This window comes from Carettochelys insculpta, chromosome 1 (genome assembly GCF_033958435.1).
Source record: "Carettochelys insculpta isolate YL-2023 chromosome 1, ASM3395843v1, whole genome shotgun sequence".
NCBI classification, from domain to species: Eukaryota; Metazoa; Chordata; order Testudines; family Carettochelyidae; genus Carettochelys; species Carettochelys insculpta.
The window spans coordinates 263014685-263042645 of NC_134137.1; the positions used below are offsets into that span (position 1 = coordinate 263014685).

Sequence of the window (27961 nt, forward strand, 5' to 3'; positions counted from 1 at the left end):
TGTGCGTTCCATCTATCGTGCCACCGTAGTTAGGTAACCCCATAGCAGCAAAGCTGTCCAATATGTGCTGGACATCTCCCAGGGACACGGTTTTCTGCATGAGATGGCGACAGATTGCATTGGCTACCTGCATCATTGTGCCCCTGCCTCGACTGTAGATCTGCCCACCCCAAATTGATTTGCCACTGACCAGTAGCTGTCGGGTGTTGCAAACTTCCAAAGAGCGATTTGTTACTTGCTTGTGAACTGTCAAAGCAGGTCTCATTCTGGCATCAATGGGCATCAGGGAGGGGGTCAGCAAAGTTCCATGAAAGTAGCTTTGCACATGGAGTTCTGCACCCACTCCTGGTCATCCCAGGCTACCAAAACTATGTGGTCTTACCAGTGTGTGCTGGTTTCAGATCTCTAGAAATAGCATTCCACTGTAAGCAATGCATCCAGGGCAGCCAGCATTTCTAAGTTCTTGGTTTCCAGTTCTTCACTTTCATCAACTGATGCATCCTCTTTCTCCATATCTATCTCATTCTCACACTGCTTTTGTCTAAATACATACTCCACGACACTCTGGGAAGCAGCCATAATTCACTGTGCAACTGCTAGAAGCAGCTGAAAATCCATACTAGCACTGAGCAGCAGAGTGAGCCTGGAGCAGGCTTTAGAAAATGGCCAGAAATATATTGTGCAAAGTTGGCCATTTTCGTAAAAGGGTGGGTGCTTGTCATTCTGGAGATGACAGACATCCACAAGCACTCGTGGTACATTTTCCCCCTGAGCCACCTGCACAAAAACCCAGAATATGACAGGGCAAAAAAGCACTGTGGGATAGGTACCCACAATGCATTGTTCATGCTGTCAAACATAGCTGTAAGGCAATGGAGACACAGCAAACTGACTTTCTGAACATTTGTGGATGCTTGACTTCAACTTTAAAAAAAGCTAGTGTTAAAAAGTTAACTTCATTAAAATTTGACTACTTTGTGGTGTAGATGTAGCCTAGATAAACAAACCATACGGATTAGCTAAGCTAATTTTTTTTCTATCATCCTCCAACATAGCAAATAGCTTGGGAATTTGCTTGTTAAACCACAAGTATACTAAAAGGCATATACAGTCTTGAAGAACGATGCATTGCAAAGTTGATTCATGTTGTTCTTCAGACATATCCACCTCTTCACCCACACAATTCTCTCTCAATAAGCAGTTTTCTGTATGATGTTTTGTTCTCAAAGCTAGGTCCTCTGTCAATATCTTGCATTGTTTACACTCAATACAAAAAAAAAAAAAAAAAAAAAAAAAAAAAAAAAAAAGGTGGGGGAATGTAAATCCAGGGAACAAACTTCTTCAGAATATATTTTCAGTTGAGGTCTCTTACACCTAGAAGCTATTATTTCCCCTATGGCAAAAAGGTAAGGGAATATAGGGAGCTGTATGGAGCATCTAGTATGTGTTTGCTGTCAGACTGATTACAACCACACACATTTGCTAGGTAACTTCCTTTCTGTGGCCTGGTTGAGACAGGGCCATGGCCTCTTCCTGCCAAACTAAGTTCAAATACTGTAAGGTAGTTAGAATGAGCAGTTGGTAAGACTCACTCTGGAAAAGTGGAGTGGTGAGCCCTTGGCAGCTTCTGATAGTCAATACGTTATGTCAGCATATCACTAGTACTATTGTTCCCCCACCGCAATCCCTCCCGCCCCAAGCCAAAAAAAAAAACAAAAAAAACTGGATACCTGTCTATCTTGTGTCCCGAAAACTAGCTGCTAATGACATTTATTTCACCTTCAAACCTATTTATTCCAGTCCATAAAAATTCTTGGCTAAGAACACATGTTTAAAACAGATTTGAGCTATAGCTTATAGTGCTGCAAAAATCAAAGCCATGCTGTTCTCCAAGATCTAGGTAAATGCACGTATCTTTCCGAAGAAATTCTAAGACAGCGGTTCCCCAAGCTTTTCCAGGCAGGGACCCATTTTGACTATTCAGTAAGACTTGGTTACCCAAGGCAATTAAAAAAAAGGTGGGGGAGGGAAGAGAGAGAAGCAGTGCCATAACTAGCTAATTTTGCTCTTGAGACAAGAATATAAAATTGCACCCCCTCATGTTTATATATTCATAGTATTTCATAGAAAAAAGGGGAAAATACATTAAAAATAACACATTATAGTTTATTATTAGTTGATCTGAGTTGTGATGGGGAAAAAGGTCCTCATCCCCAAACTGCTCCCCCAGTTTAAACCCCACACTCAGAGGCTGGATGGAGTCATACTCAAGCTAGAGGAACTGCGTAGGTCACACTCACCTCAGAAGCTGTGGGGGAATACAGATAAAATGAAAACTGACAAATCAGCTAGATAAACTCAAAATAAGATACACAATTTGCACTATGAAATAGGCTGTGCAATTTGCAAGTTAATGCCAAAATAGCCTATTTTGGAATTTGGCGCTGTCTACACAGAACCAAAGTGTCAAATATTGCACTATTTCAAGGTACACCTCTTACCCTTATTTCTCCTGCAATGAAGTGTACAGGGATGCCAAAATAGCACACCCCTTATTTCAAGAACAGGTACATTTCATAGAGTAGCTATTTGGGGATAAGTCAGTATTCCGAAATAGCTCTGCAGTGTAGACATAGCCTAAGAGGATGCACCTCCCCAGTCTGCTACAATACTTGTAGCTCCTGCATTGCTTGGTTGGCAGAGTTTGCGAGAGGGACAAAATAAACCAATCCTTCATATAAGAACACAAAACCATCTCAGTGGAAGGTTTTTGGTACGTGACATTCATTAATACTTGCAGACCAGATTACAGGCCAAATGGAAGCACACTCAAATATCAGTTACATCACATGGAAGAAATCCCAACTGCGCCATCAAAAAAAATCCTGCACATTACTTCTATTTCAGTCATTTTTTGTCTTCTCATTATCCATCCTTTTTATCATCAGACATGAGGAGCATGAACTTCATTGATGTTTCACCAAAAGCTAAGCACTTCATTCACAACTCCTTAACCCATCTCTAAAGCCATATCACAAGGTTAACAAGAAAACATAAGGAAACTTGGTGGGTTCCCACCAGTAGCTGAAGGAAATGATCTATTAGCAAACCAATCAGAAGTTTATTTAAAATAAACTAGTCAAATCGTAGATGCCATAAATTCCAATTCTGAGGTTACTATCACCATCTCATTCTTATTTTTTCTGAATATTTAGTTCTGAAGACCAATTACTCAACCAGCATGCTGCAGGACAGCAGTGTTCTCTTTATTAAGACAACTTCAACTATTACAACACTATACTTCAAAAAAAAAAAAAAAAAAAAGTCACCAAGAAAATTAATCTGAGGTCCTATCTTTCCCAACTACTCAATATTACAACCTTTATTTGGTGCCAAGGCAACTGGTTTAAACCATTCAACTATCACTGTCCGACTTTCTGGGGCAAACAAAACTTCCTCAGTTTGATCCAGCTAGTGATGCCTTTACAAAGCATTCCAACTAGAACCTCCATCATGTTGTGAGCTACCTGCTGATCACTGGAAATCTTTTATGTTGGCAACTATGGAATGTGGCCCAATAGTGAAGTAGCCAAACGCTATTTAGAATGTAGTGAACCATTAATTAGTAATGACTCAAATATATGAAAATCTTCGCTGTCAGTTAATTCAGAGCTCCCTAGATTTGTGACCCAAGCTTGTTTATTCCAAAGGCTAAAGTTTCAGTCTGGCCTTTTAGGGCAAAAAAGCACAACATTTTAAATGCGTCAAAATATCCTGTGATCTTGGAGTGAGTTTTAGTTCAATATAAATGACCGCGTTATGTAGTTTTGCTTGAAAAGTAGGATACCAACAGATTGTGTTTATTACGGATCTGATTTCTAATAGCATATTAAGTCATGTAATTTTCCTTTCAACACTGTTTATGCACTTCTAGTCTTTCCAGAAGCTGGGCTAAGCAAACTAACTTCTACACTTCAATCTAAAGATATATGTCAGCTTGGCTTTGGCTGTTGAACTGTCTGAAGCTATCCAGTTTCCTTTGTTAGTACCAGCTCTTGAATCAAGAGTTATGTGAGACTTACACTGGTCACTCGACGATAGATCTGCGCAGCGTTTTGGCACTCAGAATAAGGATATTCAGATGTGGCCATCTCAAGCATACACATCCCAAAAGCATATACATCAACGGATTCATCGTATTTCTCCTCATACATCTCGGGTGCCATGAACTCTGGGGTACCTTAAATTAAAAGAACGATTCAGACTCTAAAATGTCTCAAAGCGAGCAGAGGCTGCTGGCGTTACTCACCGCAGGAGTAAACAGATGGGCAGACCTGTGAGAGAAGAGAAAGTGGAAGCAAAAAAAAAAAAAAAAAAAAAAGAAGAGGGAGGAACCCTTAGTCACTGTAGCAACAATGTACCTATGGGTATTCCACTGCAAGGCCTTTGTAGGAAGTGAGATGAAAGGTTCTATACGTTAACTGTTTTCCACATGTTATTGAACATAAGGGAAGAAATAGGAAATTTGTCTATAAGAAAAATTGGAGCAGGCTATGAAGATCGTATTGAAGATAAATGGAGAAAAAACGAGAAAAAGACTAACAAGGCTGCAAACCAAGTACCAGGAGTAGACAGACACTCACCTTTTCTCCCTATAAGAAAGGAGGCAATGAGGCTCGTTTCAATATACTCGCCTGCCCTCTGCTGCAAAAAAGTAGTACTGGTAAGAGCCCACAGCTAGCCTGACATGTAACACTCCATTTACCTTTTGAAGTGGACCTGTTCAGAAAAGGCCTTGCAATGAAAAACCCCAGTCACTATGAATATAAAGGCATCATGAAGAATGAATTCAAGTAATTTTCTTCAAAGGCCACTCACCAGAGCCCTTTTCTTCACATACTTACCTTCTCACCTGCAGTATATAGGCCTACTGCAGATACAGGCAATAGTGAGGAACATCCTACAGGCAAAAATACTTAGAAATACAGAGAGATTGAGTTACAGGCACAGAGGGTGAGAGTCAACAAGTCCCAATTTAAACAGTTTGCAGAAGATGCACTGCCCCCTAAAGCCCCAATCACAGCACACACTATACAAGTGAAGAGACTGCACTGTACAATAGGGGCTCGTCCAAGTCAGCGATGCAAGACATTAAGCAATGAATTATTTCCTGCAAGCTAACCAGATTTAAAACTGTTTGGGAAAATAAAAACAGTCAACCTAGCTTCCCCAGTCCTTCCCCACAGGCCAAAAAATAATATCCAATTAGTAATTGGCTAAAAATTAGCAAGAAAGTAATATGAATGAAGCACTAAGAAGAAAACTAATATGTGATGATGACTTGTTTTTAAAAACAACTTTAATGCATTGCCATTGTATACTTTTCCACTTCTGTCCTTATGCAAGAACTACCATGGTTAGGAAGCAGGAAATATTTTTTAACAGTGGCAGTGTGCAACACATCTGCAAGCTTGTTTCAGGGTATTCAGAAGAACAAGTGTAGGACCATTCAGAAATAACAGCTTGCTGTATTTCAAAAAGCCATATTCACAAAAATCAGAGTTAACTGCATGTTAAAAACGTTCACCTTGCACCATTGTTAGCCTGAATATAATGCAAAACATCAGAACAAAAAGTTGATATAACCAGTTTTCTAGGCTAATCCAATGGTGTCAGTTTCAAAATAAAGTAGGGTATTCTATAATGTTAGGATTGGCAACCTAGCAAATTTGGATATGTGGCTAGATAAGCTAGGTATTAAAGTATATTACTGAGACAAAGGGAGAGGCATGTCACCAAAATCCCTTTGTTCACAACCAAAACAAATTGGCAATAAATATAATTTCAAATTTAAATCAGTTTAATATCTCATAAGCCAGCTACAGTGGTTTTATCAGCCATGTTTATCTAAACCCCGGGGGAAGGTAAGACTATGTTCTTAAAAAGCTTCCACATATTGTATCTAAATACTAGGAGCACCAGAATGATCCATACAACCCAGAAGCACATATCACTTTTCTGATCAGATATTTTAAGAAGAGCACTGAGGTAAAACTTCTGTTGGGACAACCAAGTACCCCGTAAGCGGACCGAGTCTACCAGCCTCCAAAAACAATAGAGGCTTACCTATCACACTCTTGGCAAAGGAAGCTCGTTTCAGGGTTGCCAGACCCAGATCTCCTATCTTGACAGATCCAGTGGGGCCAGTGATGAAAATGTTGTCACATTTTAGGTCCCGGTGGATAATGGGAGGAGTACGTGTGTGCAGAAACTGCAAGCCCTTCAATATCTGACGACACCAACTTCGTAGTACTTTGATTTTCATCACCTTAAACCTTTTCAAATACCTGAGAAAAAGAACAGAGTGCTGTAAAAGAGAATACATCCACCAAATTCATTTTTTTAAGTTTTCACAATTAATCCTATTAATGTATAAAATAACTAATGCACAGTATTGAGTCTATTATCTGGAGTTTATTATATTTAATGAACCAGTTTCAGTGCTCTGGAATAGTACTGTTCTACAACATGGCTGAAAAGCTGTAAGCTATGAAAGCAGCCAGCAGGTTTTTGGAGATGCCAGAGATTCACGATTCCCACCTTCGGCTGCAGATGCACTGATTATTCTCCACTTGGGCAAGGGTGAACAGCAACAGCCTTGACTCAAAATACGTTTTATGCCTTTAAAAAAAAGCTACATTGATCTGAGCCTGCTGACAGGCAGAGGCACTATTAGCAATTCTTTAAGAAGTTCAGAAGACAAAAAAAGTACCAGGGTAGCCATGTTAGTCTGGATCTGCAAAAGCAACAAGGGGTCCTGTGGCACCTTATAGACTAACAGAAATGTATGAACATAAGCTTTCGTGGGCAAAGACCCACTTCGTCAGATGCAGATGCACAGGACCCCTTGCTGCTAAGACAAAAAAGGTAACTAGTTAGAAGTCACTAGAATACGGAGATTCATAAATAGCTAATTCTGTATACTACCAAATCTGCTTTGCCTTCTACTTGAAGGCTGCCTATATGGCCCCAGTACAACCTCAGCCTTTCAGCAAGTTGTCAAGTTGCCACCCATATACATACTTTTCATTAGCATAAGTTCAGGGTTGGCCTACCCAGTTACCCCGGCATTTTGATGTTTAATTTTGTTTACTTCCCAGCTGGTGACTGCTAATAGCTCCATTTTATTGTTCAGAACCCCAATTCTACAGCTTGTAAAAATTGGCAATTTGATACAATATGACTTCAGGTAAAGAAAAGTGAAGCTTTCATTTTTTTTTTTTTTTTAAACTTCTAAAACCCTTTATCTATAGATTACTCTTCATTAAAATTGGCATCCTACATGCTGCACCACCTGCTGAGAAGCCCTCTGTCCCCGCCCCTCCCCCCACCAGTTTTCCTCTGATATAGCGGTTAAGTAACTAGATCTGTCCACTATCATGCACAAATAGTTGTTTTCCTCCACTGTGTCCAGAAAAGAGCATTGTAGAATATTAATTCTGAATGAATAGAAGTTTTGTTGGGCAGTGAGCAAGAGCTATGAAGTCACCACAGCAACTGCTGCTCAGCTATTGAGATATTAAGCCAAACAACTCAACCAGGGACCTAGGGTACTGTCCAAACCTGCCTCAACTTGACTAATTAAGTTAGCAGTTCTCAAAGGTCTCAAGAGATGCAGAACAGGATTTGTTAACTTAAAACCCAAAAACAATGAGAAGTCCTGTGGCACCTCAGACTAGCAGATATTTTGGACCTCAAGCTTTTGTGGGCAAAGAACCACTTTGTCAGAATATCAGTCAGTCTAGAAGTTGCCACAGGGACTTTTTTTTTCCTCCAGACACAGGCAAACATGGCCACCCCTCTGACATTTAAAACCCAAAGGAAAACCACCACCTGACTCATTAGAGAGCTTTGGGAAGATGGAGAAACCTTCTAGGCCAATCTGTGCATACTATCCAATGGACAGTACAGAGTCAAATGCAAACCACCTTTCAAAGAACCATGACGATCTCAAGTTTGACACTCTTGCTGGCCTCTGACATGGACTGTAAGAAGTCTAAATGCCAGCATCAGGTCAAAGATGGAAATTTTGTTTTAAGTCTTAACAGGCTTCATCTGTGTCCACTTCTATACGAGTTCTCATACCAACCTCACCACCAGTCTCTGAACAGACAAGTACTCCATTAGGCAGTATGACTAATGTCTGCCACATTGATTAGTGTTCTCATCTTTCCTGTGTGCAGTGTAGGGATTTAAAAAAAGTTACATGTGGCTGTGTATTTATATTAGGGGAAAAAGGTTGAAGTGTACTTTGCACATGCAGAACAACATTCCTGGTAGCTCCTACTTTATTCTACAGTCTTGGACCAATCCCTGAGAAGGCTGTCTCCTGCATCACCACAAGACAGTTGTCTTAAGTGCTTTGACCAGCACAGAACTCAATACTGCATGATGCTACATTAGATTACCACGTTTACCCCAGAGCACCTCCACATGATTTCTGATTACCCACTTTATTAGAAGAGCTGGTCTTCGTAAGATCATTTGGACTACTGCCCACATAGGCTCAGATATTAATTCCTGTGGCTACAATTTCTCTTGTTCAAAGAAAGTCCTTGCAAATCTAGCCCCTAATGAGAATCCTGCTGTAAAAACTCCTCTGTAAAAGCAATCAGAAGCCAGATCCAAAGGGAAAAATCATAGCACAATTTAAGGAGAGGAAAAAGGCTGGGTGGGGGGAAGGGAAGCACACCCAGTAAGAGAGAAAGAGGTCCTGGTTTTTAAATCAGCTACCACTCATGATTTTAATCTGAAATATCATTTGCTACTTACAGTTATTTGTCTCTACCATGTGAGCTTTGGAAAAGGCATTAAGTGGCACTCTTGTTCAGCTTTTGGGATCTCCAATTGCATTCTTGATTCTCAAATAGGTCTACTGCCAGCTTTTCATGCCTAAAAGCTGGGCTCATGCCACCAGCCTGCATTCCTATGGAATTGTTGCAATTTTCCCAAAAAACTATTATAAACTACCCGTCATTACTTTTAAACCTCAGAGATAACATTTAAAAAGGAAAAGAAAGTTACTCTTGTCCATTTCCAAATAAGATAATGCATCTTAAATCAAAGATTAATAACCAGGCAGACAGCTTCTTTTCCAACAGTAATTACAGTTGTGTGTGTCAGTGATTCAGCACAATGAACAAATGGAAAGTCAGATTTGTAAATGATGCATTAACTATTTGTTTAAAATCAGAGATGCACATCTCCTAGAACTGGAAGGGACATGAGGAGGTCATCTAGTCCAGTCCCCTAACCCTGACATCTATTTGCCCCAATCCCTTAATGGCCTCTTCAAGGATTGAGCTTCACAACTCCAGGTTTAGTAGGCGAATGCTCAACCCACTGAGCTATCCAACTGCAGTGTATAAAAAGGGCCTGAGAGGGTTATCGTCCCCTCATTACTTGATTTTTACACTAGAAATTCTGATGTTCTAGCCTGGAAAAGTAATGACTATGGAAACTAGAGAAATATCACAATAGGCTGAATGAAAGCTGAACTGAAGAGATTTTAAATCAGATAGTTCAAAAAACAATCTTTCTAAAGAAATATCACATTTGCAAAAAACACTTTCAACTGAAACACGTTTCTAGACTTGGAAGTTAGCTTGAATTTGTTGAGGTAAATTTTCTAACATCCAGTTTTGTAAAACTGAAATGTATGTCCACACTGGCAAATAAAGTTAATGGACTGTGTCCCCTTTAGCATTGCTAGGTTTGACTTTGTCACCCATTTACTCTAGGTACTTATCCCACATTTCCTGCTGCCTTGTTGCACTGTGGGTTTCTGTGCCAGTGTGTGACGGGGGGACAAAAAACTACACTCTGGGGTCATCCTGGGTGCATGTCATCAGCATCCCAGAGGGCACTTGTCTCCCCACATCCCACCTTCAAAAAGCAACAGCAGAGAGGGTTTTCGTACTTTTTCATGCCCATGTGAATGCCATTGCAAAGCTAGCATGGAACCCATGCAGCTTAAAACAGTTGTAGAAAGTATTATGAGCGCCTCATGCATTATGTGGTATATGCACAGCCTAAGCAGACATGAGATAGGAGGACACTGATATATACAAAAGAGCGACTGGAAAGGAGGCATGAGAAGATGCTGGCTGCACTTGATGCTCTGTACACAATGCTGTTTCTGATGCCGTGAAACAATTCAGGCTGGTGGAATGGCATTGTTCTGCAGGTATAGGATGACCAGCAGTGGCTACAGAACATCAGTGTGCCTAAGGCCACTTTCTTAGAACTTTGCAAATTGCTTTTCCCCTTACCCTGAAGCACTACAATACCAAAAAGAGACCTACTCCGACAGGTCAAAACCACGTGGCAATTCCTCTGTGCAAGACTGCGATGCCAGAGAGCTACTGGTCTGTGAGCAATCAATTTGGAGTGGGCACAGTGGGGAGCTGCTGTTATCCAGGTAGCAAAGGCAATCAATACCCTTTTGCTACAACAGACTGACTGGGAAACACGTAAAACATAGTGGACAATTTTGGTGTAACAAGGCTCCCCAACAGTAGCAGGGCGATAGATGGAATCCATACCCCTCTCCTGGCACCACACCTCATTACTACAGAGTGCATAAACCGCAAGTGGTACAGGGTGTTGCAGGCATTGGTGGATTATATGCACCATTTCACTGAAACGGGATGGCCATGAAAGGTGCATGATACTTTCTTCCTGAGCAACTCTGCTCAATAAGCTAAAATGGACTATTCTGTCCAGATAATCACCATTGGAGATGAAGATACCAATAGTGATCCTGGGTGATCCAACTTACTCCGGCCTCATTGGCTCATGAAGTCACACACAGGCAGTCTTGACTGCAATAACCAGCACTTCAACTGCGGGTTGAGCAAGTACAGAATGGTAGTAGAATGTGCCTTTGGCCATTTAAAAGCCAGATTTAGGAACCTCCTCACTCACACCTCAGTAAAGGCAACATTCCCCTCATGGTGACAGCCTGCTGTGAGCGTCATAATTTGAGTGCGCCAGGAGAAAAATTGCATGCCAGATTGGAGGGCCAAGGCAGATTGCATGGCCAGTAGGAAAGCACAGCAAGGAGCACTACTAAATCAGGGAGGCTTTAAGAAACAGCTTTATCCATGACAAAACTAACAGTCACGTGTGTTGCGCTTAAGGAGATGTCCCCAAATGATGTGTGCTTGACTGCAAAGCCTGTAAGTCACATACACCCCATGCAACACAAGCTGTTGCTGAGGCTCAGGACACCCAATCTGGGGGCTACCCAGACTGCAGTCAGTGCTCAGGGGTTCCAGTCACCTCACAGCTTCTCTAAAATGTAGACATACAGGCTCAGTGACTTGGAATGGGGGTGCCCCTCCCCACAGCTCTAATCAGGGCTATTGCCCCCTGGCTCTTGCTGGGTCTCAGGGCTGCTGCTCCCATGGCTCCCACCAGGGCTCAAGGCATCTGTGGCTTTGACATCTGTGGCTTTAGCCCCTGTAGAGCCTGCTAGGGCTCAAGGCCTTCAATACCATGGCTCAGGCACCAATTTCTGCAACTGTCTGAGGCTCCTGGGCATGACCCCATAGCCCCATGCATCACCATTGGCCTGGACTAGCACCTATGAGCTCCTAGTTGAGATGCTCCCAGCACCCCTGGGAAGACTGGACATACCTGCACAGAAGGGGAGGATGTTCCTAGAGATGGAAGAGAGTATGGTAATCCTGCAACCCCCTTACAAAGGCTTTGGCACATACTCATGCACAATCCCCTTTTGGATTAGGGCATCCTACTCCAAAATTTCAAATGTAAACTACATCTTTGAGAAGCTGCCAGTTTGCAGACATGTTCCACACTACTTTGGTGTTGGTTAATTTGTATTTAATTCTGACAGAGGATTTGGGTCTTGCTAGTAACCAAGTAAGGTCTTAATAGATGAGAAACCTGTATTCGAGATGAGCCAGGAAGGACCTTCCCCATTATACAATGCAGAAACTCAGTCCATTTAAGTTTTCAAATCTGATACAGTGAGACAATGATTATGAAGTTTCATCTAAAAATTTACCTTTTTTTAAATCTAAGAGTCAACTAGGTTACTGAATTTCAGGAGGAAAGCCATTACATAGCCTAGGGTATACGGCGTGATGTCAGATAGGCTCCAACATACTCGTCCCACTGTGCTCTCTTGGGCTGACTGAGATACCCAGTGGGAACAGAGGTCGGAACAGAAGACATATGAGGAGGAGAAATTCTGGGACAGAAAGAACTCAAACCTTAAGTGTTAAAACACTATCAAATGATAAAATATTGCGTAACCTTCCAGAAGGGAAATCTGCTTTCAAAACCCTGTGAGGTACAAAAAAGAGAGGCAGAAATACTGGCATCTCTAGCAATAATCAGCACAATGTCAATTTGGATGTGTGTAACCTGACTAAGTCAAATAAGAATTTTTCTGACTTGAAAGTGTAAGGCCACAATATTCTGCAGCCTCAAAATCTGGCATTTTCCACAGAAATGCAGAGTACTCCGGAACTTTAGGAAAAACCTTTTTTTAAAAAGGCATGCCTCATTATTATGGTTGCAGAGACCAGAAAAGTGGTGAACAGAGTAAAAACAATGACAGATGCAAATTGGGCCATTCAGCAAAACTGTCTATATCCCAAATCATCTTTAAAGTAGCAGAAATGTAGCCCTTTAAAGACTAACAAAATGATTTATTCTGTGATGAGCTTTCGTGGGACAGACCCACTTCATTTTGCTGGAGTACACACTAATGAGTAGATCTCTGTTACTATTCATCTTTAAGTGTCATTGTTAACTATTTACTTGTTTTAATATGAACATCCAAATAGTTCAACCCTCCCCCAACACAAGTCTTTACCTACCTCTGATAATTCTTCAACCGCCAAAACCCTTCCAACCATCTGACAAAATCAACTTAAAACAACCCAAACTAGCACTAGAACTTTATTCCCAAATCCCAATACCGAAACCAAGCAGAATGCATCAAATTCTAACACACGTGAAACATGGATGTATATCTACAACTTTAGGGAGACACATGAGCTGTACTTCTCACAAAAAAAGACTCTTCAAAGTAATTCATTTATCAGAAACACAGCTGTAATATATACAAACAAAGCTTACTAAGCATTTTAAGAGCTCATTGTATTAAATGTGTATGCTTATGTACTTGCAAGGGAGTGTACATAATTCCATGAGAAGACCACAGTCCTCCAGAAACTAAAAACAGTAAGAAGGAGTTAAGTAAATTCACTCAGGTTGCAATTCAGCTGCAGAGCTACCACCTGGAGAGAGGCTCGGATATAGTAGTTTAAACTAGATTTTTTTTTTTTTTTTGGGGGGGGGGGTGGAAATCAAAGGACTTTGTTACATCACCTGAGTTAAGTTTGGCTCAATGTCTTCCTTCTGATTCAGCAAATAGATAGGACCCGAGGAGGCCCAATCCTTAGGGAAAAGTTGGAAGGTCTCTGTCCCACTGCAACACCATAACACTTAAATGTTTGTTTGAACTGAAGCTGTGATCAACTTGTGTCCATAAGAAAAATGGGGGGAGACAAGGTTTGAGGAACTGATCACCACCCAGAGCACTTTTTGGAATGAGAGGAGAATGTCAGGAAATCTTATCAGCATGTGTGTAGGTTCTTTTATTGTTTTTTAAAGTGTGCTGTAATGCTTTTGCTTGAACAGATGCGATCGGTCATAAAATCAGTGTGGTAACCTAAAACTCTGGACATGGTGTAACATCTCTGAGCAGACACAAAGTAGGGCAGCTTAGGCACTCACTGTTTCCCAATATGAGAAGGTAGGGAATTAGTCAGGCAGAATATAGCCCAGTCCAAAGGTGGGAAGAAACATGTTTCCACATACAAAAGAACAGCTTAGGAGCCTGGAGCAGGTGTCCTTACTGTACCACTGAGGAAAATTCAGGTACAACTGCCCTGAACTGACAGCCACCTCAAATCTTTCCAGTAGTTCACAAGCTAGTCTACTTTAAGGATCTATAGCCATAGTGTTCTATCTGTTCTGAAGCAGTAGCAATAGAGTGCTACTGCTACAATAAACTAGCCGCATCATTCTGAAAATATATGTATTGCTCAAGCCAACTAGCCACACGTAGCTAGTGGCTAGCATTCTGGACACCACAAATCCATTGCAATCGACCTAGAGCATGGCCTTATTGAAGGCTGAAGCACCAGTGAACGCGGCTTTTTCTGAACAAGTTCTTGGCTTGTCACAGGAAGAGAAAAACTTTCATGATTGTCAGACAAGGAATAAGCATTCCCCTGCGAATATGATCTAGAATTCTCAGTGAAAAAGGTATTTTCTTGCTCTGTCCATTTTTGGCCATCAGTAAGTAAGTCCGGATATTTTGACTGAATGGATTATGAACTTGTTGATAAACCGTTTCCCACTCCCACAGGCTGGCTGCCTATTTATGCACTGCAATTCAAGTCCTGTCAAAGACTTAAAGGGCAATTAAATGAATTATTGCATCTCTATTACTCATTCCCAAAAAAAAAAAAAAAAAAAAAATCAGATCATAACATTAAGGAATTCCTCGTCCAAATAGGCAAGAGCTGTATACATGTTCAATGAACATCCACTTATTGTCTAGTCTAAATTTAGAGGAAGTTGCAAGGGTGCACTGAAATACCATTTTCTCTTTAAGCTTGTAGTTTCCACCAGAGGGCTCCCTTGCAACTCAGTTTCCTAAGGCTCGTTTCAGTTCAGGCTGAAAACTGATTCAGTTTCACAAAGACCACTACTGCAGTCTGAATTTCACTTGCTCTTAGAAATTGTTTTAGAAATTCCCCATAAATAAAAAGCTTTTCAAATAACTTTACTTTTGTGTATGACTTGTCTTGTGGCAGCATACAGAGATCCAAATCAACTGTACAGTGTCTATCCTAGTTAGGCCCTGATAAAGAAGCAGACCCTGTCTCAAGAAGCTTTAAGTTTCACATGGCAAAGTGGGTGAAATAATACTGTTTCACCAACAGAAGTTGGTGCAAACTTTGGAGCTTAAACGGTTCTTGTTCAAGTCAAAGGAAACTGAAGAGTTTTTTTCCATGCCCAAAAAGCTTCCCTCTTGCCAACAGAAGTTGGTCCAACAAAAGAGATTACCTCACCCACCTTCTCTTTTAGCCTGGGATCAACACTGCTACAAGAACGCTACATTTTAAAGGTAAGGCATGGAAGGAGAAACAAAAACTAATACAAACAGTGACTGTCCTCAATCCCTAAATTAAAAGCAAACCATCCAAAACAAAATACACTGACTATGTAACATGCATGGAAAAAAGGGAAGGCACCTAAGGAATGGACAAGATCCATGCTAGCAACAGTGCACAAGAAAGGAAGTGCATTGGAGTGCAACTACTGCGGAACAATCACCCTAATGAGTCATCTAGGCAAGGCGCGGATGATGATACTAAGAGACAGATTGCAGATAGAATATCTAGCGGACAAGCAAGTGGGAATCAAGATAGATGTACCATACAGCAGATATTGGCATTAATAATGGAGAAAGCTCAATGAAAAAGCAAGAACATCTACAATTGCTTTGTTGATTTTCAGTCAGCATTTAACAGTATAGCTCAGAAAGTGACTTGGGTGGTGTTGAGTCAGACAGAGTGGATAGACTAATATGGACATTGAAAGAGATCAATACAGAGGTAGAGGTGAGAATGTGCTGAGAGTTTGGAAGTTGGTTTAAAATGAGTAGAGGTACTAGACAAGGAGGAGACTAGATGTCACCAAGTATCTTCATCATGCACCTAGAGAGAGCAATGGACAAGACCAACGAAGAGGCAGAAGGGATATCAGTGCACCGGACAAGAATCAACAACTTAAGGTTCAAGTATGACAATTATCATTGAAGAAGATTAAGAGAAGCTAGCAAGAATGGTGCAAATGCTAAACAAAGAAGAGAAGTGGTACAGACTGATTATGAACATTGATAAGACAAAAACCATGGTCTTTGGAGGTAAGGAAATAGGAAGGTAGATCAGCGTAGACGGGATCGAATTAGAAAATGTAGAGAAGTTCACATATCTGGAGAGCAACATGTATAATCTAGCATGTAAGAAGGAAAGTCCGACTAGAATAGCAAAAGCAAGAGCAAGTCTGAAGGCAGTGGATAAGATCTGGAAAAAGCAAAGCAATTAGCTTAGGAACCCAGCTGAGCATCTTGAAAATGTGTATTCAGCAGCATGTTGTACAGATGTGAGACATGGGTGATTATGAAAAGATTCAAAGAGAAGGATATTGGTGTATGAGAGGAGTTGTTATAGAAAGATCCTGGAAACAGGATGGATGCAGAAGGTCACCAACAAGGAATTACACAGGAAGAGACAGCTGAAAAAGAACCTACTGCAAAAGGTTAAACAATGGAAGTTACAGCTATTCGAGCTTATCTGCATAATGGATGATGAGTGAAAAATCAAGACCTTGGTATTCAGCATAATGGACAGTTTGAAAAGGAAACAGACCTCACAGATTATGGGTAGATATAGTAAGTTTCCACAGACTAGCTCCGCATCAACTAAGCCACTCTGCACTGGACACAGAAAGATGGAAGGAAATAGTGAGAGAGGCATCAGACACCAATGGGCGCTGAGCCCATGGTGGTGGTGGTTGATGAACCACCAAAACAAACTTTCTGCCTGTGTACAGGTTGGTAAAATTATATGGGTCTATGGTGCCCTGGGTCCAGAAATATTCCTGGCCCAGAGCCCGATCACTCCCACATTCTCACCTACCACCTCCACTGCACTGCCCATTTACTCCCCCACATGCATTCCACAGCCCTGTGTGACATCTCCAGGAGCTCACCTACCAGGCATTTCCCAGCCCTTAACATGGCCTGGGGCCCTCACTGCTACCACCAGCAGTAAAGCAGGGTTACCACTGCTTCCTCTGTCTCCTCAGGGTGGAATTTCTCTGCATTCTGCCCTTGCCCCAAGTGCCCCTGCAGCCAATGGGAGCACGGCAGGAGCAGGAGTGGTGGCTGCAGAAAGCCTGTGAAGACCCTCCAGCTCCCCAGCCTAGGACCTACTGCCACAGTGGGATGGCTCCAAGTAAATGCTGAATCCCCACTCTTCCCAGAGCCTGCACCCATGAATTCCACCTTCTTGCCCCCGAACTCCTTTCCACTCACCCCCATACTCCCTCCCAGAGCCCAATCCCTCACCGCCTTCTGGCGCACACATTCCTCTCAGAGCCTGCACCTTGTACCCCCTTCACCCCAATTTCTCTGGGCACTCTGCTCACCACGATTTCTACAAACTGGCCACCCCTACTTGTGTATACTAGAAAGTGGTATGCAACAAAGCTATTATCTCACACATGACCCATTACACTAAATATAGTGCTAATGGCATTTTAACTTGATCAGGAATTTTAGGGTTACAAAGAAAGGTTTAGTTTGACTCACGTCGAGCAATGGGACTTTGGCCTTAGACATTCAGAAAAAAAAAAAAGTGTTTCAGCATTCTGATATCATGCTAATCACCACCACACCCTGCCCCTCCTCCCCCCGGCCCATAAGCCTGAGTTCACTTACGTTTTCAAAGTTCCAGATGTCATGAGTTCTGTCACAAGAACAATGCATTTTTTTCCTTTTACTGTAGACTCCCAGGAATCATAGAAGCGAACAATATTAGGATGCTGGAGACCTTTCAACATTTCAGCTTCTTCTTTAAATCTCTGCCGCTCTGACTTTGACAGCTTCCGATCCTAGTTAAAGAAGAGATTATACATAAAAACATAGGAAAATAGTCCACTTTAACACATGGGGAGGAAAGCAAGCGAAAATATGACAAGCAGATGATCCTCGCACGTTAGTAAGATTTTTGGGGTAAGAGGAAATTCAAATCCATGCATTCTCTGACAAGCAATCCACACCACCCAACTGTCATTCAACTGCATATTTTGTGTTTGCTTTTTGAAACACACCATGTAAATTCAGGTGCATTCCAGTACTAGAGCCTCTTACTAGATTTAGTCATTTGTGCTATACAATTGCTCTCTAGACAGCCACTAGTCTTAGTTCATCTACGTTTACAGCACTGTGGTAGCACAGCTGCACCAGTACAGCCATGCAGTGAAGATACTACCTATGTCAAAGGAGAGCATTTCCTGTTGGCACAGATACTCCACCTCCACAAAAGTCAGCAGCTATGTCAACTGGAGAACCCAACTCTGAACATGGCATTTTCTACTCCAGGGATTAGGTCTTAATGGTTAACCAGTAGGGGCAGGAGCACACCCCTGCCTGGTGTGCATAAGGGTTGCTCCAGTCCAGGCATGTTACCACAGTTGCCCGGGGGGTGGGAAGCCTCCAGTGTGATCAGAGCAGCCACGTAGCTGGGGGGGGGGGGGTGTGTGTTGGAGGAAGGGTGCTGGGGAGGCTGTTCTAGTGCAGCCAGACAGTAGCACTCCCCTGCCACGCAGACTGGGGCTGCTCCAGCCTCACTAGGGTGCCATAGGCAAGAAGCTCCAGCTGAGCCAGAGCAGCCTAGGTCCCCAGTTGGGTCTTCCCCCCCAACCCTTAATTGATCAAACAATAGATTAAGCCTACTGATTAACCAAACAAGCAGGATGTTTACATCCTTAGTGTTTATCTTCCATTTCCAAGCAATGTAAATATTGCAACTTAAGTTTGTAGTATAGACCAGAGCTCAGTTCTCCTCTGAGCCCATTATTCACCCACCCCCAGCAAAAAAAAAAAAAGAAAATTCAGATTCAGAGTTACTAATGCTTCTGAAAAGGTGTACACATTTGGGATCCTTGAGCATATCAGACCAAACATTAATAGGCTTTAGAATTCTGCCCCCGCCCCCCCACTCTGTATACAGGCTAAACACGTTAGGATTTCCCTGCTGCAAGCCAATCAAGAGTACATCACTATACTCTAACACTCTACGTTTAGAGATTTAGGACTGGTGAACACCTAAAACCTAGGTCAAACGAGTTAAGTTATCTTCGGTGTTACTTCTACTCACCTAGGAGTGATTGTTAAGCCGCCCTAAGCCCCGTTACAGACACGGCTATGTTGACCAAAGAATTTTTCGGGCAACCTAGCTACCACCTCAAGAAGTGGAATTCCCTAGGGCATTTGGAAGTTGCAGCTGTAGTTCTGAAGCCTACAGAGGAAGGGTGGTTTTCAGAGCCCATGCTGTGATTTCAAAGCACCATTTCTACAGCTACTTTTAGCCCCACTAGCCTAACCTCTCAAGCTGGGCTGGGAGGCTCACTCCATAGTTTATATAGCCATTCCTTAAATGCAACTAACATTGCTCAGGCCATAGGTGCTCCTGGATCAGGGTGCTCAGCACCCATCAACAGCCAAACTCCGCCCTCTGCTGCCCTCTCCCCAGAGCCTCCCACCCACTGGCAGCCCTGCTGATCTACTCCTCCCTCTCCTGCTACCACAAAAACAGCTGTTTGTGTTATTTGAAGACTCCAGGAGGAGGAGGAAAAGTGAAGATGTGGCACGCTCAGGGAAGGGGGAAGAAAGAGGCAGGGCACAGACTATGCCTGGGGTTCAGCACTGCACTCTCAGAGCAGATGATGGCACCTATGAGATTGTCAATAGCTACACCACAGCTGTGCCAATGCAGCGTTTCTGGTGAAGAATTGTAAACTCAGAGGCATGAACAAACTAATTTGTAGACATTGGCCTGGCCTAAAATATGAGCTTAGGTCAAAGTTAGCTGTGTTAGGTCAATTTTATAATGGTCTACACCAAGCCCCTTCAGCTGACCTTCGGGGCTTTCAAAAATCAACTTCTGTACTCCACATTGACAAGAGGAATCTCATTAACATTTGACCTTTCAAGGTCAAATTTGGGTAGCATAGACAATTCTGTTCAAGTCAAATTTCTTCGACTCGGAGATGTCCCACAGGGCCCCAAATGTGACCACTCTGGCCAGCACTCAACTCGGCTGCACTCCCAGGTACACAGGAAAGAGCCCTGGGAGTGAGAGATTCATTTCCCCTTTTGTCATCATGGAGCAGCACACCTGACCATGCACGTCCAGTGCAGCAAACTAACTCCAGCATGGAGCATGCAGGAGATTCTTCTTCCTACACAGCAATTAGATGAACTATGTTTACATGCAGAATTCCAAACAGAAATAACACTTATCTATGCCAAAAAATTAATAAAATTGCACTGGGCATGGTGGGAAAAGGATAGAGAGACACACCAATGACACATGAAAATAAAAGGCACTCAGGCAAGTCTACCTGAAGAAAGAGGCAAATGGTTTGTTTGGGTTAGCACTTCAGTTGTATCATTTCTGAGCAACTGCATGGGATTTAGGGGGCAGGGGAGGAGAACCCAACCACAGACCCAAAAACTGTACCACCCTAGCAACTCTTCAGGCAGTCTCTGGTCAGAGGGTGCTGTAGATGGAGGAGGAGGAAGAGGAGAAAAATGTCTGTCAGGCATGCTGAGGACCTGATCTCACTGACAGTCAGGATCTTATTTAAATTTTTGGAACCAATCCTACCCCCAGGCCTATTGCTGTCAGACCCTGATGGTGGGGAAGGCACTTCTGGCCAGTTCATATTTGTGATCCTTCTAGAGTGGTTAAATGCAATTGGGTTTAATCTTTGATCTACCACAAGCAACTGGGATACAGTCACGGCCAGTCCACTTACACAGCAGGAGCTCCCCAGAAAAGTTAGTGTGCCTAGAGATGGCGCAAGAATCCTCCCAGGCAATACCTACAAAGCCTTAACAAGGCATTGGGCAATCCTTCTGTGAAGATTTCTGGGGAGAGCTGCCTTGTTACATCCCCCATCCAAGAGCACCCTAGCCTGCCAAGCCAGCTATCCATGATCTGGCATCATTGAAGCACAAAGCTTGGTGTGTAAGATCTGAGTTTGTGGCCACATTCATAGATCACCCCCTCCCTATCATGCTCTGCAATTCAGATGAGACTGACATTGCACAGGAGGACCTGGGTGAAATGGAGGACATTTTCTGTCATTGATAATACCAAGACAATCCACCCCAACAAAGTTACAACCCTGGGCCTGCTGCCCTGTTTGTAACGGGCTTAAAACTATCATCCCTAGTCTTCCTTGTACAAACATCACTTCAGTAAAAGCATCAAGGCTTAAAAGCCACTATTCCTTAACAATTGGACCCTTCACTGATTTAATAGGCATCCATATGACCATTACCATTAACAGCCTTTGAGTGGAGGGAAAGGGTTCGTTCACTGAAACGAAAATTATTTTGAGTAAATATAGCTAAGATGACTCAAAAAAATAAAATCAAACATCAAAATCTGGACTTAAGGAACAATATCATCATTTGGTATCTTTAAGCCATCAGTCTACACAGCCAAGGCATGCCAAATAGTTAAAAACCATTTTAGGAAATGAAACTGAGATGGTTTTGACAGCCTGTATATTTTTAGCATTGCATAAATTGGACAGCATTTTTCTTCCTGAATTGATATCTACCCCCAAGGACTCAGTCTCAAATCCCAAACAACAAGGTTGCCTTCAGAATACACTGGAGCAGATGCAGCAAGCCCACACTGTTCATTTAATTCATTCTTTTCTACCTCCAATAGTTTTGATAAACCAGAACAAATATATATAACAGCCACGCTCTCTGGCACATGACCTTATATCTCCATGTAGAGCCAGGATCCTGGAACAGAGCAAGAGAAACAATTGTTCAACTCTTTACCATTCAATTTCTATTTTCTTGGAAAATGCTATGTATCCATGTATTTTCCACTGCAATTTCTTTCAGTTAGAAGAGCTGTTGTACACTGTGCAATGATTGATAAAACATTTGAAGTTAGACATGCCAAGCATAATTGTTTGCAAAAAGAAAACACTATTTGAAACAACCATTAGCTCCTGCCCCAAGCCTCCCCCTCATCTCTAAGTTAACCTTATATAAAGGCGTGCAGATAACGCAGTAGCTTAGGTTCCAACAAAAATACTTGCCTTTGGCAGCCATAAAGTAGGTACTGTACATATTTATGAACATTTACAGTTGGGTCTGACAGCCAAATTAAAAAAAAAAAACACTTTCCTCTTTTTAGCAACAGTTAATATATCTGAGATTTCCAATAGGTAGCTTCATGTATAATGAAAGGAAAGGAGGGTGCTAAACCACATCATTTCACCAATATGTGCATGTTACCACCACTTTTTAAATCACTCTTATATTGCACAGGGTTACATTATGAATCAATTGAATAACTTATTCAGTACAGAAAAATTTTAGAGTATCTGTAGAGTTTCTTTGATAACAAATTAAAGGTTCAGGACTGGCCAAAGAGTTAAGTACTTCATTTTTTGTAACAGTCAATACTAACAGAAGAGTAAGCCTTCTGACACAAGTTATTATTTACGCCTACAATGAAGCCTAGCTTGGTTTACATCTGTCCTCTGTTCAAACAGTGCTACATATTGCAGGCACATTACATTTTGCCCTACCAAAAAAAAAACAAAACAAAAAACAAAAAACAAAAGCAAGCTATGAACAGAATAATGGACAGAAAAAGTCATCAGCAATAGTAGCACTGACAAATAATTGCTCATCGTTAACAGGGTTTCTGCCTACTTGCTTGTCATGAGAAAGCAATCAGGTGTTTACAACACCTATACATAATGCTGTCAACACAGGTTATTACCAAGATGAAAGAAATTGCCTTGGAGAAAGTTCTAGTATAGAACCACCAAAGAGGAGAACAAAGTCCTTAACCTTTGCTCATCTCCTTTCTTAGGTCCAGGGTGGTCAAATCTAAGATCCAATTCTGTATATAAACTTACATATATCACTAGGTCAGACATTCTCAAATTGTGGTCAGTGATCGCTAAGGTACCTGCCTGGGTGGCAATACATGATAAAACAGAGGATCACCTGCCTACACAGTGAAGCTGTGCAGATGTGGCTCCACTAATTAGGAGCCTGGATCCTGTAGAAGATGCACATGTGAGGCGAGTGGCTGACTCTAGGGACAGGGAGGAGAAGAAGGTGCAATCCAAATGGGCCTTCACGCAAAGAGCTAGAAACCAAGCCCTATTTACGGAACATTAAATGAGAAAGTTCTGAACAAAGTAGAAGTCTTACACATACTTCCTATTTCTGAATCTGTTACAGTCAGTCAATGTATACATGATAAGCACGTGTTCATTTCCTCAGCTAGAAGATGATCATCTGTTGGGAGCCTCCTCAGAAAACAGGCCATCTAGAATCAGTCTTTGGGAAGACATTTAAAAAGGGACACCCTGCAGTGGGCTAGCCTATTCAGCCCCATATCACATACTTTCTTGCAACCTCCTCTCACTTAGTAATACCATTTCTGAATTTTTGGTCTTTTTATAACCTGCCTAATTGATTCAGATAACTGTCCCAGCTGATGACCAAACAAAAATACTATTCACACACCAGTACTGCAATACTTCACCATACCAGGCACTGACTTTTTTCTGTTTTCCTCCTGACAAATAAAATGTTAATTGCAGAAGTAGGTATTGACTTTCCAAGTTTTCTTTTTTTCCAGAACTTGGAGTTTTTCAGCTGTTCAGCATTTCCCAGGCTGAGCCCTTTAAAAGAACTGTTCCTCCTCTTGCACCCTAAAATTAGTACACCTCACTGACAGGGTAATTAGGTCAAAACAAGGCAAATCTAAAGCTCTCTGAAATCACAGCATCAACTTTGGTTTTGGGCACATTTATCTACTGCCACAGGAATTCTGTTCACACACACACACACACACACACACACACACACACACACACACGATCTTTGAATCCATTTTCAAACAAATGAAGTCACTGCACAAATGCAACCACCACCTACTACACTATGCGTAAGTAGAGATAAGGAAGAAAAAAGTTACTTACCTTGTGCAGTAACAGGTTCTTTGAGCTATACCCCATGCCCCTTGTCACTAAATTATAGTAGCAATGCCCCATTGGGCCACACAAACTATGCCTTTTGCACTGGCAGTTAACTAGCGTTGTGTGACCACCACCACTCCTCCTCTACAACAGAGGATCTTTTGATAACTCCAAAGTAGAAGGCAGTGGTGCACACCTCCATAAACACATCAAGGAGCCTCAATTAATGTACAACGGAAGTAGCCTTCTTTTCCACAAGTGATGTTCCAATGGGTACTCCACTGGCATACTCAGTGGAAGGAAGGAGTTTTGGTGCTGGATCAATGGTAGGACCACTAAGCCTCATGAAGTGCAGATGCAGAGAATCTTGCTCAATTGTGTAATGCTGAATGTGTGAGCTGATGCCAAAGTGGCTGCTTCACACATCCATAATAAGTATATTACAAAAGGGTACTGGTGGACAGCGATCTGATACAATGTGTTCTACTCCCTGGTGAGGGGCTGTAGTTTGCGATAACAGATAAATGCACTCAGAAATCCATTTGGAGAGTCTCCAAAGAAGAAGCCGTAACCAACCACATGTTCTTAGAGAGGTACAGCTTTGATGCTTTCCTTAATGATTTAGTTCATTAAAGATAAATTTAGTGCCCTTCTGACCACTAGAGTATGGAGTGCCACATCTTGACTGTAAAGGGCGGGGCGGGTAGAAAGATGGGTAGGTTGGTTGAAGTTTAACAGCAGCACACTTGAGGTAGAATTTTAGGGTGAGTGTGACTTTCTTGAAGGGGATTGTGTAGGGGGTGAGGGGCAATCCCATGAGAGCCCTAAGTTCTTCAATACCTTGGGGATATCATGGTCTCAAGGAGGGCCACAATAATTGATGCAATAGTGACCACACTGCCAAGAGTTCAAATAGAGGTCCAATAAGATAAGTTAAAATCCCACTGAAGCATTAGAACTCTGGAGTTCATGAAAGAAGTGGGACACCTTGTAATAATCATGTTGTAATCTGATGGATGAAGGTTGTGACAGCTGCAAGAAATGCATCCATTTTATCATCATTGTGGGAGTGGGGAAGGGGGAAAATGTGCAGAAAGGGGAATCCTGCACATGCTGCAGCAGTGGACACAGTATGAGTCTTGTTTTTGCATAGTATGTTGAAGGGCTTAGACAGACTACGTGTGGGGCCAACCACTGCTGGCCAACCCTGGAGGCAGTGCATGCATAGCCTGGTATGTTACGACAGATGCTTGCCACCATGCAGCATAATAGATGGAGGCAAGCCCTGGCAGACGTCTGTAGGCTATTTATTCTAGCATTGACCAAATTCACTAGGGTGTCAAATCTGTGTGTTTGTAGCAAGGTTCACCCTCTAAGAAGGGTAGCTAACCCCAATGAATTCTAGTGCTGTTGCTACCAAATTTTGTCCAGCATGACACTGTCTGGTGCAGCTTTTATGACCTCTTCCTTAGCGAAGACCATGTGTAGACAGCCATCTAAGTACTAGTATATATGCACATCCCTTCTTTCCAGATGTGAGCCGCAATCACTGCAGTCCCTTTGGAAAAGACTCTGGTGATTTTAGAGAATAGTACATAGTAGCCATCGTGCTCATCTCAAAATAGATTGGAGGAACCATCTGTTTGATGGATGTATGGCTACGTGAAAGTATGCATCTTGAAGACTAAACACTGAAAACAAGTCCCTGGTTTCAATGCTGGAATTATCGTTGCTAAAAAAGTATCCATCCTGCATCATTTGTGTTTTGATCAGCTTGAGATCTCTTAAGCACCTCCAACCTCTCTTTTGCTGGAGAAAGAAATTAAAACAGAAGTCCTTGCCTCTGTTGTACCAGTATTGGATCTAGTACACCAAATTGTAGTAAATGGCATACCTGAGAGTTACCAACACTTCACAAATGGATATTAGCCATTACGTTAAAAACGTCCCATAACTCTGAAGAGGTTAAAGATGTCAGCCACAAGAATCAGGGACTGCAGCTGTAGATCGCGTGGGGTTGGTGTCTGGGTTGCTGACTCTCTGGTACACTGGGGCTCAGCTCTTTAGACCAGGTATGGAAGGGGAGTACAGGGACTCTGGCTTGAGCCCTGCAGTTCCACTCACTGTTTCAGGTTTGCAGTGTGTGCCAGTGTTCAAGCCCTTAAGTCTACAGTTCTGTTCCTGGCTTCAGCTGGGGAGGGGGGGGGAACAATGGGGCTTGGGGCTCCCCACAATTCCACTCTTGACTTCAAAGAGGAGGTTCCAGGGATCAGGTCATTAGCTACAGGGGGAGCAGTGGGGCTGAAACCACTGTTCCACTTGTAGTTAAAGTGCTGGTGTCTCCCATGGACCTGAACTCAGGAGAGGAGTAGCAGGGCTGAAAGCCCAGAGCTTAAGTATCCCTAAGGTTCAGAAGCCATGACCCACCTCCGCCAACAGAGCACACATACACTGGTGCAGCTCCAGCCCCAATCCCACCCCATATCTGATGGGGGGCAGGGCAAGAGAGTGTCTGCATTGTTGCCTGATGGAGGACTTTTGGGTCCACATTGTGTTTAGTTGACCAGTAACCCAGAACTCTGGCGCCCAAGTCTTTGAGATCCTCTGGTACTTCCTGTCTTAAGAAAGGGGTCAGAGATCCCTGAAAGTGAAGAGAATGGGTGCGGGGGAGTGAAGGTTAACTGGATAGAGTAACCAGTCTTGGGAATTTGTCCAAAGTAATCATGAAGCAATGCCAAGCAGAACCAGGTCAAATGGCATATAAAGGGGTGACAGCAGAGAGTGGTTTCCGCATCTGGAATGGAGGGAAGTCTCAGACCTTCAACCAAATCCTCAAATTTGATGCTTTGAGAGAGGCTGTTGAGATAAAAGGAGGCTAAGATGGAAATGGCCTACATTTTCTGACTGTCTACCGTATTGCCTACATGGCTGTGTATAAGGGGCCAATCTTGACCACTGTGCTGTATAAACCTGCCCTGTTTTCATTTATGTGAAGGTGTCAAAGTTCTACTAGAACAGAAAGTCTTGTGGCACCTTATAGACTAACAGACATTTTGGAGCAAAAAGCTTTCATGGGCAAAGCCCCGCTTTATCAGATGCGTGGGAGGGGGTATTTAAAGAGTGGGATCCCACTAAAGGGGGAGGGCCAGAGCTGACAAGGTCTATTCAACAAGGTGAATAGAAATAGACCTTGTCATCTCTGGCCCTCCCCCTTTACTGGGACCCCACTCTTTAAATACCCCTCTGAACCCCCCCCCCGCTTCAACTCATGCATCTGATGAAGCAGGTCTTTGCCCACGAAAGCTTATGCTCCAAAATATCCGTTAGTCTATAAGGTGCCACAAGACTTTGCTGTTCAAAGCTACAGACTAACACAGCCACCTCTCTGATACAGTTCTTTGAGTGTCTTTTAATGTCTGACGGGAGTCAGTCTCGCCTGAGAAAATTTTGACCTTTCAAAGAAGATCTAGGACAGCTTCTTCCTCCTTTGGAAACCCAGATAAGTGAAGCCAAGAGCATGCCACACCACTCTGGCAGTTATCCTGGATCTTGCCACCATGTCTACTCTAAAGATATCTGAACAAGCTGCTTTTGCTAGGAGATGACCTTCTGAGAGGACTTCAATTCATCTTCAGGGATGAATAAATAAAAAAATCAATTCAGCCATTTTGGAGTAATGTATGTGATTCGCGTTTGGCCACCAATACGTCATCATTGGCTATTCTGAATAGCAAGGTCACTTATAAATAGGTGTTGCAGCCAAAGAGATCCAGTCTTTTCCATTCTTTATCACATAAATTGTTTAAGTGGTCTTCTCACCCTGTTCATTGACCACCTCTACTGCTAAGACTGGCTGGAGTTATGAAAAATAGGAAAAAAAAAAAAACACACCTATGCCCTTCAGTGGGATGCAATACTTTTCATCCATCATTTTATAAGTAGGGATTGTTTTGGACATATTCCAAATGGTGTTGGCAGGATCCTCAAGTGCCTCATTTATGGCAAGAGCAACTTTGGGTGAGGCTGA

At 42.4% G+C, this 27961-nt stretch overlaps 1 protein-coding gene across 12 annotated transcripts in view; it reads right to left on the bottom strand.

Moving 5' to 3' along the window:
- The window catches only part of WNK1 (WNK lysine deficient protein kinase 1), a 170884-nt gene that overhangs the window by 107040 nt on the left and 35883 nt on the right, over nt 1–27961 (bottom strand). For all 12 annotated transcript variants that reach the window (XM_075006217.1, XM_075006188.1, XM_075006133.1 and 9 more), the window contains 3 exons: nt 17615–17787; nt 6127–6347; nt 4083–4240 (listed from right to left, as the gene is read on the bottom strand). In XM_075006217.1, coding sequence (XP_074862318.1) covers nt 4083–4240; nt 6127–6347; nt 17615–17787 — 552 coding nt within the window. The remainder of the gene's footprint in view (nt 1–4082; nt 4241–6126; nt 6348–17614; nt 17788–27961) is intronic.